Source organism: Hemiscyllium ocellatum, chromosome 36, assembly GCF_020745735.1.
Source record: "Hemiscyllium ocellatum isolate sHemOce1 chromosome 36, sHemOce1.pat.X.cur, whole genome shotgun sequence".
Lineage (NCBI taxonomy): Eukaryota > Metazoa > Chordata > Chondrichthyes > Orectolobiformes > Hemiscylliidae > Hemiscyllium > Hemiscyllium ocellatum.
Window position 1 is genome coordinate 8,711,373 of NC_083436.1, and position 16,736 is coordinate 8,728,108.

Below are 16,736 nucleotides of genomic sequence, written 5' to 3' on the forward strand. Positions count from 1 at the left end.
CTTCAGATGATATCTCAAAATCTTTGTACTGGACAGGCAACATAACCTTGGTAAAGCTTTGCTTCCACCATATAGAACAAATGTCTATTCTCCCGAATGTGTTCTACCACTAATTATATTCTCTTTTACTCTTCGACTTGAGTAACCTCCTCTAACATGGTGCTATCATCAGTTTTCCCTTCCTGTATTCCTTGACATTCAAATAAGTAACTAATGCCTTGTTGATTTTAAGATGAGAACTAAGAATGTTTTAATACTATAACTTATATTCCCAGTCTTGCAATGATGTCCCCTACCCTTAACCATTGATTTCCTCTCAAGAATTGCTTAACTAAAGAATGATAAGTGAACGAGGCTTTCTGGAACTCCCCCCTCTCCCCAGTGCATTGCAATAACTGCAACTGAGGTTCCAGCCTAAAAACTCTGAACCAAAGTTCCTCAAGTCACAGCTTGCATTGCAGATCTGATTATTTGGGATCATAGTGCTATCCAGAAATTCTGACATGCTGCAGTTATTGCTAAGTACACCACCAGCTTGGGAATATCTGTTCAAACTGTTTACATGTTTAATCACTGAAGATTATTGTTCAGTTATTTTGGTTCTTTTGATTTATTAGTTTATATAATAAAGTGCAGCTTCCCAGGGCTCAATTTGATGCACCTCCCTAACGTTTCTTTAATAAAACTGACGAAACTGCAATCCCAATCATCTACCCAGTGCGATCTGATGTTAGTCTTTGATTATCCTGTTGTTTGATGATTCACCTTTGAATCTATAATATTTTTGATTCTCTCCAATGATGGAGTCACAGACTTCTACAGCAAAGAAAAAGGCCCATCAAGTTTGTGCTGGTCCTGACAAGCACTTGTCCTATAGCCTTGTATGCCTTGGCATCGTAAGTCCACATCTAAATACTAAAATGTAATGAGAGTTTCTGCCTCTATTACCCTTACAAGCAGTGAGTTTCAGGATCCCAAGTTTCCTTGCATCTCCTCTAAATCTCCTTTTACTTTAATCCTTAAATCTATGCCCTCTGGTCATTGATCCATCTAACAAAGGGAAAAGATCCTTCCTGTCTACACCTTTCATAATTTTATATAGCTCAATCATGTCTGTCCTCAATCTCCTCTCTACAACTGTGTAACTGTGGCTTCACCAGCATTTTATGTGGTTCCAGCATAACCTTCCTCCTCTTAAACTCTGGCTCACCTAATTAAAGCAAGTATCGCATATGGCGCCTGAACCATTTTATCTATCTGTCCCACTGTCTGAGGGAACTGGTGATATGTACACCAATGTGTCTCTGATCCTCAGTGCTTCCCAATGTCCTACCATTTGTCATGTTTTCCCTTGCCTTATTTGTGTCCAAGTGCATAACTTCAATTTATCCAGATTGAATTTCATTTGCCTCTGATTAGTCCATATGATTAGCCTGTCTGTATCCTTCAGTAATTGAAGACTATCCTCCTCATTATTTAACACCTCATCATTTTTCATATTATGCAAGGTTTGTGAAGGTTGAGGTTTAGGGTGTAGGTTTGCTCGCTGAGCTGTAGGTTTGATATCTAGACGTTTCATTACCTGGCTAGGTAACATCAGTGGCGACTCCAAGTGAAGCGAAGCTGTTGTCTCCTGCTTTCTATTTATATCTTTCTCCTGGATGGGGTTCCTGGGGTTTGTGGTGATGTCATTTCCTGTTCGTTTTCTGAGGGGTGGATAGATCTATGTGTTTGTTTATGGCGTTGTGGTTGGAGTGCTAGGCCTCTAGGAATTCTCTGGCATGTCTTTGCTTAGCCTGTTCCAGGATAGATGTGTTGTCCCAGTCGAAATGGTGCTTTTTTTTCATCCGTGTGTAGGGCTACGAGGGAGAGAGGGAAGTATCTTTTTGTGGCTAGCTGGTGTTCGTGTATCCTGATGGCTAACTTTCTTCCTGTTTGTCCTTCGTACTGTTTGTGGCAGTCCTTGCATGGAATTTTGTAGATGACGTTGGTTTTGTCCATGGGTTGTACTGGGTCTTTTGAGTTTGTTAGTTTTTGTTTGAGAGTGTTGGTGAGTTTGTGTGCTACTAGCATTCGGCGGGTTTTAGTAGTCTGGCTGTTGTTTCTAAAACCTCTTTGATATATGGTAAGGTGGTTAGGGTTTCTGGCTGTGTTTGGTCTGCTTGTCGTGGTTTGTTCTTGAGGAATCTGCGCACTGTATTTTTTGAGTATCCGTTCTTCTTGAATACGTTGTATAAGTGGTTCTCCTCTGTTTTCTGAAGTTCGTCTGTGCTGGAGTGTGTGGTGGCTCGTTGGAATAGTGTTCTGATACAGCTTAGTTTGTGTGTGTGTTGGGATGGTTGCTGGTGTAGTTAAGTATTTGGTCAGTGTTTGTCGGTTTTCTGTATACGCAGATTTGTAGTTCTCTGTTGTCCTTTCTTTCAACTGTGACGTCCAGGAATGCGAGTTTGTTGTCGGTTTCTTCCTCCTTGGTGAGCTTTGTGCCTGTGAAGGTGTTGTTGATGATGTTAAATGTCTCTTCTATCTTGTTTCGTTTTGTGATGACAAAGGTGTCATCTACGTAGCAGACCCAAATTTTTGGTTTGATGGTTGGTAGGGCTGTTTGTTCTAGTCTTTGCATTCCTGCTTCTGCTATGATTCCTGATAATGGAGATCCCATGGGTGTGCCGTTGGTTTGTTTGTAGACTATGTTGTTGAAAGTGAAGTGAGTGGTTCATATTATCTACAAACTTACTGATTTCCCCTCCTACATTGAAGTCAAAATCATTTACAAATACCACAAACAACAACTGCCCTCCACTATTACGCTCTGCTTCTTGCCACTTAACCAATTCTGAATCCAATTAGCCAAATTTTCTTGGATTCCCATTGGCTCTTCCCTTCGCTATCAGTTCTCCTTTGCCTCTTCTCGTGCACACTAATTCTGTCTCTCTGAATTGCTTCCAATAGTTTCCCCACTGATGGAGTTAGGCTGGCCAGTGTTTTTTTTATTCATTCATGTGATACAGCTGTCACTGGCGAGGCCAGCATTTATTGCTCATCCCAGTTAAGAGTCAACTACATTGTTGCTTCTGGAGTCACATGTAGACCAGATAGGGACAGCTTCCTTCACTAAAGGACATCAGTGAACCAGATGCTTTTTTTTTGCCCACAATCCACGAATGAATAAAATGAATTAAAATAATGACTGTACTTAATACTTTGTTAGAGCTTTGTACACAAGGGCTTTGTTTGATTAGTCCTAAGATGAAATGTTTGATGCCAATGCAATTGTTAAACTGCAGGATAGCTAGGTTGGAAGTATGGTAAATCATGAAGTTGGTTGCTGGTTGTTTGAGAACTTGTAAAATGTATGATTTTCTTCATTGTTTTTCTTAACACAGTGGTGAGAGTGTGGAACACATTGCAGTGTGAAATGATTGAAGTAGATAACATTTATGCGTACATAAGGGAGAAAGGAATAAAGGGATATAGCAGAGGGGTGGGAGAACTCATTAGAGTGGGTAAAGGCATACGTGAGCAATGAATACCAGCAAGAGTCAGCTAGACAAAATAGTGTTTTTTTGCGATAGATCCTATAAAGCTGTGATATGGTCAAAACTGGAATATATGTAATCCTTTCCTAGTTTCAGATATCCATATAGTACTGAGCAATGTGTACCTTTCCTGTATCAATCCTACAACCACACATTAATCCTTCTACTCTTTCTCTGCTCATTCCATTCAGCCTATGTACTTGCCAAAATCAGGATATCACACCCTTTCAGTTCCTGTTTTGCTTAACCTGGTGGCTAGTTCATGAAACACCTTGTAAAATGTCTCAAACATAATTGTGACTATGTAATTTGTTTCATCACCAAACGCAGGGTTTGCCATTACTTTTCCACAATGATTTCTTTTACTCTGGTGCAAGGGATGAAATGCAATATCTGGATCGTAATGAATGCAAAAATAATTTTTTTGCCCTGATAGAAAATACGTAATACACCACACTTTGTTCTCATTCTGTTTGATATCCATTGTTTCATATTTCTATAAATTGCTCACCTGATCTTTCTCATATTACTGTTACCTCATAACTAACACTGAGCAATTTGATTTTCCTGATATATTATTTCTGTCGTCTTCTGCTGTCATTACAGATTGTATCTTTATGCAATATACATGTCTCACACTCCCTAGGACTGCCTCTTAGTGGCGATATTGTCGACATTATTGAGATTTGGAGTATTTTCATAACTCTCTGCACTTTTCCTGACATGCTGTATTTTAATGATTTTGGTATAGAATAATTTGCTTCTTTAGGACAGCACAAAGAAATTGGGCTGGAATTTGCTGGCATAATAGCAAGTTAAGAACTCCCTCTTTTATTAGTATATGAAACAAACAAAACCTTAAAATTTGTCTTGATGAATATTTACACTGAGTTACAAACCAACAAAAATTACTGAATAATTTTCACTGCTCTACATTAGTGTCAGCACAGGTGACACTAATGTGAAACTTGAAAGGGTTCAGGAAAGATTTACAAGGATGTTGCCAGGATTGGAGGCTTTGAGCTATAGGGAGAGGTTGAATAGGCTGGGGCTGTTTTCCCTGAAGCATCGGAGGCTGAGGGGTGACCTTACAGAGGTTTATAAAATCATGAGGGGCATGGATAAGATAAATAGACAAAGTTTTTTCCCTGGGGTGGGGGAGTCCAGAATGAGAGAGCATAGGTTTAGGGTAAGAGGGGAAACTTATAAAAGAGACCTAAGGAGCAACGTTTTCACGCAGAGGGTGGTACGTGTATAGAATGAGCTGCCAGAGGAAGTGGTGGAGGCTAATATTTAAAAGGCATTTGGATGGGTATCTGAATAGGGAAGGTTAGAGGGATATGGGTTGGGTGCTGGCAGGTGGGACTAGATTGGGTTGGGATATCTGGTCGGCATGGATGGGTTGGACCGAAGGATCTGTTTCCATGGTGTATATCTCTATGACTTTGAAGCAGCATCAAATTTTTTTTTACAATTTTTCAGAAATTGATCAATATTCACCATATATACTAGTTAGCCATTCCATAATAAAAGGGCTGTTATTTCACTACACTTTGCAGTGCCACTCAACCTCAGAGGAAGGGAACAGTTTAAATTGTACAACCTTACTTCTGCAGGTAGTAAATATGCCTTGAGACTATTTAATATGCAATCTTTTCTCTTTCTCTTCTTTCATCCTTTTTTGCCTGTTTTATTACTCTTTCTGTATCTAATCTGACTTTCATTCCTCTTTTCTTTCTGTCACTCATTGTTTATTTCTTGATCTTTAAATCTCATTAGTTCCATCATTCATCCACATACCTTTTGACCTTATTGCACTGCCAATTCTGGTCCAGTGGAGTCAGATATTTAGTAATAGTCTGGTGATACAGAACTTGAGGATTGCTGAAAAAAGACACATTTTTTGACAGTTGAGAAAAATTTGCAAGAATACCAATTCAAGGGAACAGTCAATATTTATATTGTATGGGAGGAAAGTACTATTAAGTTGTCAAATGGGCTTTGATTGTTAAGAAGATTGCTATAGTGAATGTATCAGTTAACGATAATTGACAGTTAGTACCTAAACTTTCTTTAAATGAGGCAATTTGACTTTGTTTGATCAAGACATTGCTCAGAGAAATGAACCAGGGATTGGCTATCACCTATTTTGTTGAATTTAAATAAGCACAGTGCATGTAAATGTTCTTTACAGCAGTAAGAATAATACTTTGTGTGTTAATACATGTATGGCTTTCAGTACATTTCAGTGCATTACACTGCGAGTCCAATTTTATGATCCTAAATTGGTTGTCAATGTAATTCTTCTTGCACACAGGACTATTTGCCAAATTGAAAAATCACTTTAAATTTTTACACAATTGCAGGTTAGTTGGTAACAATTTAGAGTCTTGTTGCAAGTAGGTAAAGGCTATTCTGTTTGATATGATCTGGCAATCTTTGGCATGTGTGGCCTATATATCCAGCATCACACTGCTACTGGAATTCACATTGAAAGTACGCTCAACATATCTGATTAAAATGTTAACCATGTCTGGCAGTTAACAGTCAATCACCATTAACTGGTGCATTCTCCATGACAAATCTTTCAGCAATCAGAATCTAATTGCCAATCTATTAGCCTGTCTCTCTCAAAGTATAAATGTCAGTTTTCTGCTTAAATTGGTATTTTTGCAAATTGTACTGAAGAATGCAAATCAGTAAAATACATCTTTTTTCAGTAAACTTTTCAGATTGCAATATTGGATCTGATCACAAAAGCAAATTTATTGAAACACACATCAGCAAATATGGAAATATTTTAAAAAGTTTCATGTCCTTAAAGATATTAATTGTTCTGTATTGATTTATTTCTAGATCATCAAACAAGGTCTTGCAGCAAATGCATTACTCGACAGAGGTGCTCAACTCATGGGATCAAATTCGAGGTATTTTTTTCTTTTAGTATTGTTTGCCAAAACATTAAAATTTGATTAGCATTTAAAAAATAGATTGTATTTTTCTACAACCACGTTTTGCAGTTTTTTTGTGTCATGGGCTTTGTGCAAATAATGACCTGTCGAGAAACCTGTTCAACTTAACAGTTTGAAAGATGGAATTAACTCTGCCATTATTAATGGAAATGTGCTTATTAATTGTATATACACAGTATCATAAATAACACTCATAAACCAACTGAATGCCTGTGTTCAGCAGAATTATTTATATGAATGTATGGATCAGCACTGAATTAAAATTTCAATGATTTTGAAATCACAATTCCAGTACTCCTTACACTCCACTGGAAAGAACAATAATGGAAAGTACAGATGACACAGTTACTGAACAGTGGAGCCTTGATCAGCCAGTCTCTCAAACCAGGACCACTGCCATAGTAGAAGTAAAAGGAACAGTGGATATTGTCCTTACCCCACTTGTGACCGAAGCCTTTGACAGGTGAGTGCTTCATCATGTTTTGGAAAACAGCAACTCGGATATCTGCATTGCATCAATTTAAGGACATGCGAGATGAAGTAAGAAGGATTACAATGAAAAGAAGCATTTATTATCATTTTTATTTTAAGATACTACTTGTTTGTCTTTCGGATTAAACTTACAATTTTTTTCTTCTTTTGTATTGCTAATGTAACTGATGTAATCGTGCATTGCCAGTAAGAAATCATGGAATTGACATCATTTTGAGTTGTTAATACAGCATGTTTCAGCATTATAATTTTTATCCCACAATATATAAAAAAAATTTGGGAGCTAAATTAAGTTATTTTGCCTCTTCCCACTTAAAAGTTTTCTTTTATTATCTTTTTTATTTTACATCCAATTAAAAAGTTGAACACTTAGTCACACTTATTCGTAATGTCTTTCATTGTGACCTTAGAACATAGAACATTACAGTGCAGTACAGGACCTTCGGCCCTTGATGTTGCGCTGACCTGTAGAACCAATCTGAAGCCCATCAATCCTACACTAATCCATTTTCATCCATATGTTTATCCATTTGAATGCCCTTAAAGTTGGCAAGTCTACTACTTTGAAGGCAGTGCATTCCATGCCCCTACTACTGTCTGAGTAAAGAAACTACCTCTGACATCTGTCCTATATCTATCACCCCTCAATTTAAAGCTATGTCCTCTAGTGCTAGCCATTACTATCCGAGGAAAAAGGCTCTTACTGCCCACCCAATCTAATCTCTGATTATCCTGTAATGTCTCAAGTCACCTCGCAACCTTGTCTCTAACAAAAACAGCCTCAAATCCCTCAGCTTTTCCTTGTAAGACCTTCCTTCCATACCAGGCAACATGCTAGTAAGTCTCCTCCGGACCCTTTCCAAAGCTTCCACAGCCTTCCTATAATGTAGTGACCAGAACTGTACGCAATACTTCAAGTGTGGCCACACCAGAGTTTTGTACAGCTGCAGTATGACATCGTGGTTTCGAAACCCAATCCCTCTCCCAATAAGAGCAAACACACCATGTGCCTTAACTCATCTACACAACCAAGAATCTTACCTTTAGCCCAGTATTCCTTACTCCTGTTGCTCCTTCCAAAGTGAATCACTTCACATTCTTATGCATTGAACTCCATTTGCCACCTCTCAGCCTAGCTCTGCAGCTTATCTATGTCCCTCTGTAACCTGCAACATGCTTCAGCACTATCCACAACTCCACTGACCTTATTGTCGTCCACAAATTAACGACCCCATCCTTCTCCGTCCTATTATAACACAGCTCGATGCGTTCAAAATATTTTGCAATGTCTGACAATTAATTAAAGAAAATGTAGAGTTGTATCAGTCTTAAGTTTGATATTTTAAATATTTATACTAAGATTCTGCCTGTCCTAATTCTTTCACATGAATTTAATTTCACATATATTATACGTAGCTCCTTCATTTACAATACAGGATCACTGGTTCAGTGGGGCTTATAGAGTTAGTTACTAACACATTAATATTTAAAATTACAACATCCCAAAGTGACTTCCACCTCCTCTCAATGTTATCCTATATGTGGAAGCACTGTCTGGTACATGTGGATGCTAATCTTATACTTAGAAGGATGCTACTCATTTTACATAACCTACTATGTCAAGATATGTAGATAGTTCAGGGTCTTGTAAACTTTTACAAGGAATTTATACAAAACAATTTGGTGAACCCTTTCTGACACAGTGGCATAGGCATTGCTGTCTTATTTGTTCATGCGTCGATCTTAAACTCTGTTATACCCTCCCCGAATCTCTCCTCCCTCACTACTTTCTTTCTTAAGATACTGTTTAATGTAGCTTTTGAATAAAGCTTTAATCAAGGTGATAGAATCATAAGAACGATGCCATTTGGCCAGTCAGATCAGTCAGTGCTTTTTAAAAGAGCGGTTATACTTAGTCCCATATCTTTTTACTGTTACTTTGTGAGTTCTTTATTCTCCAGTATCTCCCAAATTCCCTTTCAAAATTATTGTTGGAGTTCGGATCAACTACGCTTCCAGGTAGTGTATTCCACATCCTGACAATTCTCAGCATAATAAACTTCCCATATGATCTTTGGGTCAATAAGCAAAGCTTATAAATTCATTCTCCAGAGGGTAGCATGTTTTCTATCCATTGTCGTCCCTTTGCATTATCTGTTGTACGTATTCTTTCCATCTGAGAAACGAATAATTGATATTCTCATTTATAGATATTTTGAAGCAATGGTTCACTTTTCTAGTATTTGGCATCCTGCTGCGATTGTGGATGATCTACATGCTAAAGTGCTGAAGGAGGCGTATCTGAACAGCAAGTCAGCTAGTTCGGAATTGGTAAGAGCAGATTGGGATTTGGGGATAACAATAAGAAATGAGATGCAATGTTCCATTACTCTGTCTCAAAATAGCTAATTGTTGTCAGAAAACAGCTTTGATCAATGTGTTCCATTTGCTAAGTCTAAGCACTTCTGGTTAATTGCTGTTTTTGTAATTTTTATTACATGTATTGAAAATTATTTAAACTTAGATACAATACAATTTTTTTCCAGGATGCTGCATTTATATTTGACCCCAGATGAGCAGCTAACGATGTTTACTCTGTTATCAAGATAACTGGCTTCCACCTCTGTATCATTGCCTTACTTTGCCCCATCTCAGCTCATCCATCAGTGAATTTATCTTGGAACACGTTATTGCTTGACTTGACTTTTTAATGGTCTCCAGACTAGACTTCCATCTTCCACCCTATTTGGATTTTATTTAAAATGATGCTATGCTATCTGAACTTGCAACAAGTTGCATTGTTTCTTCATTCCTGTGCTGACTTTTAAGGTTCGCTCCTGATTCAACAGTGTGTTGGATTCAAAACCTTCATCTGTAGTTTTTAAATCAGTTTAAGACTTCACCTCTTTCAAATTCAATTAACCTCCTCCACCCCGACAACCCTCTAATATCTTTGCCTTCCTCCAAATTCTGTCCCTTATAGATCTGATGTTTAGTTACCAATAGTTCTTAAGTTCTGTTATGTCCTCCCCGAACCTCTCCTGCCTCATTACCTTATTTCTTAAGATGCTGTTTATTGTAGCTTTTTAATAAGCTTTAATCAAGGTGACAGAATCATAAGAGCCCCATAGCACAGAAGGATGCCATTTGACCAGTCAGATCAATGACTGCTTTTTGAAATAGTAGTTATACTTAGTCCCATAACTCTGGCTTTTTACTGTTACTTTGTGAGTTCCCTACTCTCAAACTCCCAAATTCCCTTTCAAAATTATTGATGGAGTTTGAATCAATTACCCTTCCAGGTAGTGTATTCCACATCCTGACAATTCTGAATGTGATAAACTTACCCTCATCTCCCATTTGATCTTTGTTCTCCAGAGGGTATGGTGTTTTTCTATCTATTGTCATCCCTTTGCATTATCTTCACATGTTCTATTCAGATGTCTCAATCTTTTCTGTCATAAACAGAACTGTGCAAAAACTTCGCCAGCCTCTCTTCGGCCCTGAATTCCTTCATATCTGGTAAAATTTTTACCTTAGAAAATATGTACTTGCCATAGAGGGAGTGCAACAAATGTTTATCAAGCTGATTCCTTACAGAACAGGTTTGCTATTTGAGGGTTGACTATGGTAGAGGTATTGCAATAAATAATGTACCAGTTAATGATGACAGACATTTAAGTAGCAAGCTTTACTCACATTTTTAAACCAAGCAGGTTTATTTTGGCTAAGACATTGCTATGAGAAATGAAACCAAGAATGGCTGTCATCCATATTGAGTTAAGTTAGAAAATTCACAGCACAATCCCTTATATCAGTCTCTGCAATTGGACATCATTTGTTAAATAATCTTGAGTGCACAGAAAATTATGCTGACAGCCAACTTAGGTGAGCCTGACTAACAATCCTATGGCACACTTGTATGTATTAGAAGCTGCATATATTAACATGCAAGGTGTTGTTCTTTACAGATAGAAGAATGTGTATGGACTGCCTATTTCAACATAAAAGTGGTTGACAACCATTTTCTGATTAATTTTACGGTACAGAGTCTTGACCAAGCTATGTCAATCTGCCTATGTCAAAATTCAAACAAAGCTTGCTAGCTAAATATCCATTATCATTAACTAATGCATTCTCCATGACAATACCTTTACCAAGCAGATCCACTTTCAAACAATCAGCAGTCTCCTCCTGTATAACATAAATGTATTTTTTCCTTTGCTTTGGTATTTCTAGTGACGTCCTGATAATTGCAAACTGAAAAGTTTTTTTTTAATAAATGTATTTATTAAGTCATGCTCAAGTTTGAGTGTATCACATTCGACTTTCAGCTTCATCGTTTGTTACACATTCTCAGCATTTTATAGAGGAACAAAATTAGGAATATAGCAGACCTCTGAAATACAAATCTCCAAAGTATTGAACTGTTCATCAAGTAGAAATGACATAACTGGTTTGGACACTCTTGCAGGATGGGAGACGGTTATACAAAAGTGATATCTCCAGCTTTGCAGATGACACAAAGCTGGGTTTGAGGGTGAGCTAGGAGGATGATGCAGATATATTTCATTATAATTTGGACAGGTTAAATGAGTGGGAAATGCAAAACAGATGAAGGAAAATTTGGTTAATTGTGAGGTTGTCCATTTTAATACCAACAAACAGGACAGCAGATTATTATCTGAATGATGATTGGAAAGTATGGAGGTGTGACAATCCTGGAAGCCCTTGTATACCAGTCACTGAAAGTAAACAGGCAGATGCGACAGGTGGTAAAGAAGGGAAATGGTATGTTGGCCTTCATAGTGAGAGGATTAGAGTACAAGAGTAAGGATGTCTTGTTGCAATTGAGAACTGCCTTGATGAGACCACACATAGAATATTACATATAGTTTTTGTCTCTTTGTCTGAGAAAGGATGTTCTGGCTGTTGAAGGAATACAATAAAGGTTTACTAGACTGATTCTTGGGATGGTAGAACTGTTCTAGGAAAAGAGAATGGATTGGTTAGGTCTATATATTCACTCGAATTTAGAAGAATGAGAGAGATCTCATAGAAAGCGGTAAACATCTAACGGGACTACAGTAAATGCAAGAAGGACATTCCTGATAACTGAGAGTCCAGGGCCAGGGTGACAGGGTTGGTCATATCAGAATGAGGTGAAGACTACTGCTTTCACTTAGAGTGTCTGTGCAATTGTCAAATAGAAAGCAGTTGTGGCCAAACAATTGAATATTATCAGCAGGTGTTAGATCTAGTTCATAGGACTAAAGGGATCAATACTGAGTTGAATGGTACTGAAAATGTGTTGCTGGAAAAGTGCAGCACGTCAGGCAGCATCCAAGGAACAGGAAATTCGACGTTTCGGGCATAAGCCCTTCATCAGGAATCTGAAGAAGGGCTTATGCCTGAAACATCGAATTTCCTGTTCCTTGGATGCTGCCTGACGTGCTGCGTTTTTCCAGCAACACCTTTTCAGCTCTGATCTCCAGCATCTGCAGACCTCAATTTCTCCCTGAGTTGAATGGTAAACCATTTATTGTATTGAATGGTAGAGCAGGCTTGAAAGACTGAATGACCTTCTCCTGTTCTGATTTCTATTTGTCTGTATCTGTGGATTTCTTGTATGGTGAGGTAGTGCAACCAGAAGGCAGCAAGAAGCCAAAAACTCAATTTCAAGGATGCTTCCTTATCTGACATGAAGGTCTTGCATCTGGAAGTCACGAGCCATTCACAGATGGACACATCACCTGTGAGTCAGTGCGCGCTACAATGGCTTCGCAACAGCTGGCAACACTAAAAAAAAGCCTACAACGATACTTGCAACATTTGTGGAAAAGCCTGCTCCTCTTAGCTTGGTCTCTTCAACCATCTGTAAAACTGGGCCACAAGAAGCTGCCCCTTCACAATGGATTTTTTTCTCCGTTATTGGACTTTCACAGGGAATTACATGTCTCTAATCATGTAGCTATGGACGTGTGAACTTAATTGCCTCAAATATTTCAAAGCCTGAATGCAAAGAAATTTGGAAAAGCCACCTGGATTTTTCTCAGGAAGGATTATAAGCAGAAGACACTTTATTATATAGTTGTAATTGTTTATTCTCTCTATTAATAGCAGTTATTGGTAATGTAAACTCATTTAGACTTCATAATTGCTTATTGTGCAACCATTCCCTTGGCAGGCAACTTCAAGACATGAAGGTCGAGTTTCCAAAATAGAAAATGGGGCAACTGGTATGACCAAAACCGGCCAGACACAGTCAAATCCAGCAAGTAAACAAGATAATGTGAAGATAAAGGGTCTTCAAGCTAATGTTTCCATACCAAAGGTATTAACATGCACTCATCCAAATTTACGTTCCATTTGAAAATGGTGTGTATGGAATTGCGTCTTTTTTTTTAAGTTAGGAGCTGATCTTTTGTGTGGATTTGGAGGCAAGTTTGAATACGAGTGATCAGGCTTAATTATTTTGAGGAGGGAATCTGATTTTCCTCTGTATTCCTGGCTTTACCTTTTTGTGGTTCACAAATATAGAGTATAGAAAACGCACACCTGACCTACCTGAGGTCACGTTCTTCACTTACATGTAATAAGAGTTTTCCTCATGGTAGCATCAGTGGTCTGGTGGCTTTTTCTTTTTATGGCGAGAGGTTTGTAGAGATTTTAGACCTTTCAAACGTCTTTGGGTCGAAGCATTGTCAACCTATTCTCAAACCTTACATGAGTAAGAAGCCCAACTTGCTGGCTTGGAGCCGGGTGGAGAGTGTGAGTGCCCACTGGGCCACTTTTGGTAAACAGAATTGGTGCTACAGGATGAAAATGTCCAAGGAATGTAGAACATGTTTGATTTATTTCAAGTGGCAACTGAACATTGTATGTAGTCCATACTGGATATGCATCTATGAAATATACCTGGAGAACATAGAGATGACAGGGTTAATCTGACAGGGTATGGAGGATATATAGAGATAGTATGGGTAATTGGAAGTTACATGGTTTGATATGAGACGGTAGGTAGAACATGTGGGAGATGAAGGGTGATGCTGAGGGAGGCTTTAAACACCTCCACATCCACACTCCTCATGTCCTATAGCACAGTTCATAAACAGCACTACAAACTCCACTCCAGGTGTGAAAGGCATTAAAGGTATGTGAAGTCATAATTTCTGAGCTGCAAAAGTTGGCTGGTCCGATGGTAGTGGGTTATCATTGATATTTGCTTACAAAGTCAGTTACAGATTTCCTTGCATTCTCCGAAACCCAAGTGAGGATTGGCCCTAGAAGTATGTAGAAATCTCATAATTATCTGAAGATTTTAGGTTTTAATATTTGATGTATGTGAATAAATTGGAGGTAATGAATTTGTACAATGTTCTTATTTTGAAGAAAATTTACAATTGCTTATGGACAAATAATTTGACGCGTGCACATGCTTGTGCACATTGGGTTAAACTCACTAATTATTTGATGACCAAAGATTTTAATGATTGATTTTAGTACAGTAAAATACATTTAATTTTGTTTGGTATCTTTGTATGATGAAGTAGGAACAGCATGACAATATGCTGTGGTGGCATTAAGTATTGAAGGGCTGCCAGGTGTATCAGGCACTCCCATCAGCATTGGGAGGAGGATGCTAGTTTTTATAGTAGAGCTGGTGGAGTTTGGGTAGTGAAGTGTTCTTTAGAAAAAAAAAATTCGAAATGGCTTTTTATACATCATTCCTTCTGAAAAAACAGTTTTAGTTGAAGCACTCCCTTGGCATTGCAAATTCATGATGCGATAGGGGCCTTGTTTGATAACTTTCTTGACAAATCATTGCATGACTTCTCATCTTAAAGTTCCTTTTGTATCCACTGTTTGTGTTTCAGTGTGAAGTACTTGTAGACCTGATAACTTTCTGTCTTTCCATTAAAAAAAATTGTCATTATTTTTGTCTTAGGTTAAAATAGTTAATATAGTTTAGCAACACAGTGATTACAGTATTGGATTCGCAAGGCAGAGCTCAAGGTGAGATGCAAAATTAGATCTGATTTGTGGGCTGGTACCCGGTAAATCAGCCATGACGATAATTGGAAAAATTCAGTTGGTTAATTTGTGCTTTGAATGAAGAAAATTGGTATTCCATATTCATTGTGACCTAGCTGTGACTCCAGTCTCACATTAAGTGGTTAATTCATAACATGTGGCAGCTAGGAATGGACAATTAGTTCCTCAGAGTCATTGTCTTTCGTATCTCATTTTAAAAATCTGTAATACCAAGAACCTATATTAAGCTTCTTATTGAAACCCTACAGGTTAATTTATGTCTTTTGCAAGCATCAGTGGAAAAACCTCCAACGTCCAGTACAAACAAGAATGTCACTCAGGTTTCTCTGGTTGCACTGTGTTTTGACAGAATTTCTACACAGATTCTGATGAACAGGTAAATTAATAAACCTTTGATTTGGTTGGCACAGTTTTAGGTATTCAGGGTACATAATTAAGGCCAATTGCACCAGTAAATTTGTTGCTTCCTGCTATAAGAGTATTAATACTGTTAACAATGCCATTTTTTATTAAAAAAAGACTGCTTCAAATTTCAGAATGCTGTCCTTGCGGCATGTGGTTTTAAGGATGTAAATGTAAATATTTCAAACTACTAATCACATCACTCTGCTATAGTATTCAGTTTTGGAAAAGGTAGTTTATTGTGTTAGAACATATCAATTTTTGAAATAAATTTGTATCACTGGGTGTTACAGTTTATTAAGTTTGATTTAAAAAATTTATGAATTGCTTTTGTTACTCAAGTAAAAAATAGTTTGCTATAAAATGGACAGTTTAAGTCTGACTTTGTTAGAAACTATGGTGGATTTTCACTCTTCACAGTTCAATTATGCATGGCATTCGACATTTTTTACAAAAGAAAACCTTATCCTCAAGTGGCTAAAAGATTACCTCACAAGAACCATTTGCTTACTGAGATCTGGAAAAATAATTTTGATGCGGTGCATTATATTTTAAAACGTGGTTTATCTTAGAGTTTAGGAGGACATTTCCTATTTGAGCTGGAAATACATATGCCATGAGTGTTGTGTTTGTAATTAGTCTGAATTTTATTTTTTTCAACTCATGTTCATAGGGGTATAGTAGAAGATGGAAGCAGCAACCTCGATGCAGGCAAAGCATCTGTTGTGTTTGATAAATATATAAATACTAGTAAGATGCAGCCACAGTCATCTGGCTCCTTGAGGTCAAATTCTGGAGCAGAGAGGGGAAAAGAGTTGGCAGCCAAACTCAATGTCCATCGCATACATGGTCAGTTACGAGGTCTTAATACAGCAGGTAAGATGTATAACTAATAATAGTAATGACTCATATTTATCCTTCGACATTTCTGTTTCAAAAGGTAAATGACCATTTATTACTATACTAATAATATAAAATTTTACAAAAAAAACTAAGTTGGACATGCATTGTATACTTGTCTGTATTTTAAAATTATGACAGTCAAGAGTAATCTAGTTATATGTTGAAAGGTATCAGTTGGTGTTTGTATTGGTTACCAGCATCGTAGCAGATGAAAGAAACGTTGGAGTTGCTGACCTAAGACCATAAAGGAGTAGGTGTCGGCCATTCAGCCCCTTGAGCTTGACCCACCATTGAATTAGATTATGGCTGATCTGCTCCAGGCCCTGACAATTATTTTCCAGCTTTTCATAATCCTCGATGCTCCACTATTTCAAAA

General features: G+C 37.7%; 1 protein-coding gene across 5 annotated transcripts in view; it reads left to right on the forward strand.

Annotated features, from left to right (window-relative positions):
• kiaa1109 (KIAA1109 ortholog) overlaps positions 1–16,736 on the forward strand; it is a 407,563-nt gene that overhangs the window by 198,414 nt on the left and 192,413 nt on the right. For all 5 annotated transcript variants that reach the window (XM_060851682.1, XM_060851684.1, XM_060851685.1 and 2 more), the window contains exons 29-34: positions 6,393–6,463; positions 6,801–6,971; positions 9,211–9,331; positions 13,188–13,334; positions 15,304–15,431; positions 16,131–16,333. In XM_060851682.1, the coding sequence (XP_060707665.1) occupies positions 6,393–6,463; positions 6,801–6,971; positions 9,211–9,331; positions 13,188–13,334; positions 15,304–15,431; positions 16,131–16,333 (841 nt within the window). The remainder of the gene's footprint in view (positions 1–6,392; positions 6,464–6,800; positions 6,972–9,210; positions 9,332–13,187; positions 13,335–15,303; positions 15,432–16,130; positions 16,334–16,736) is intronic.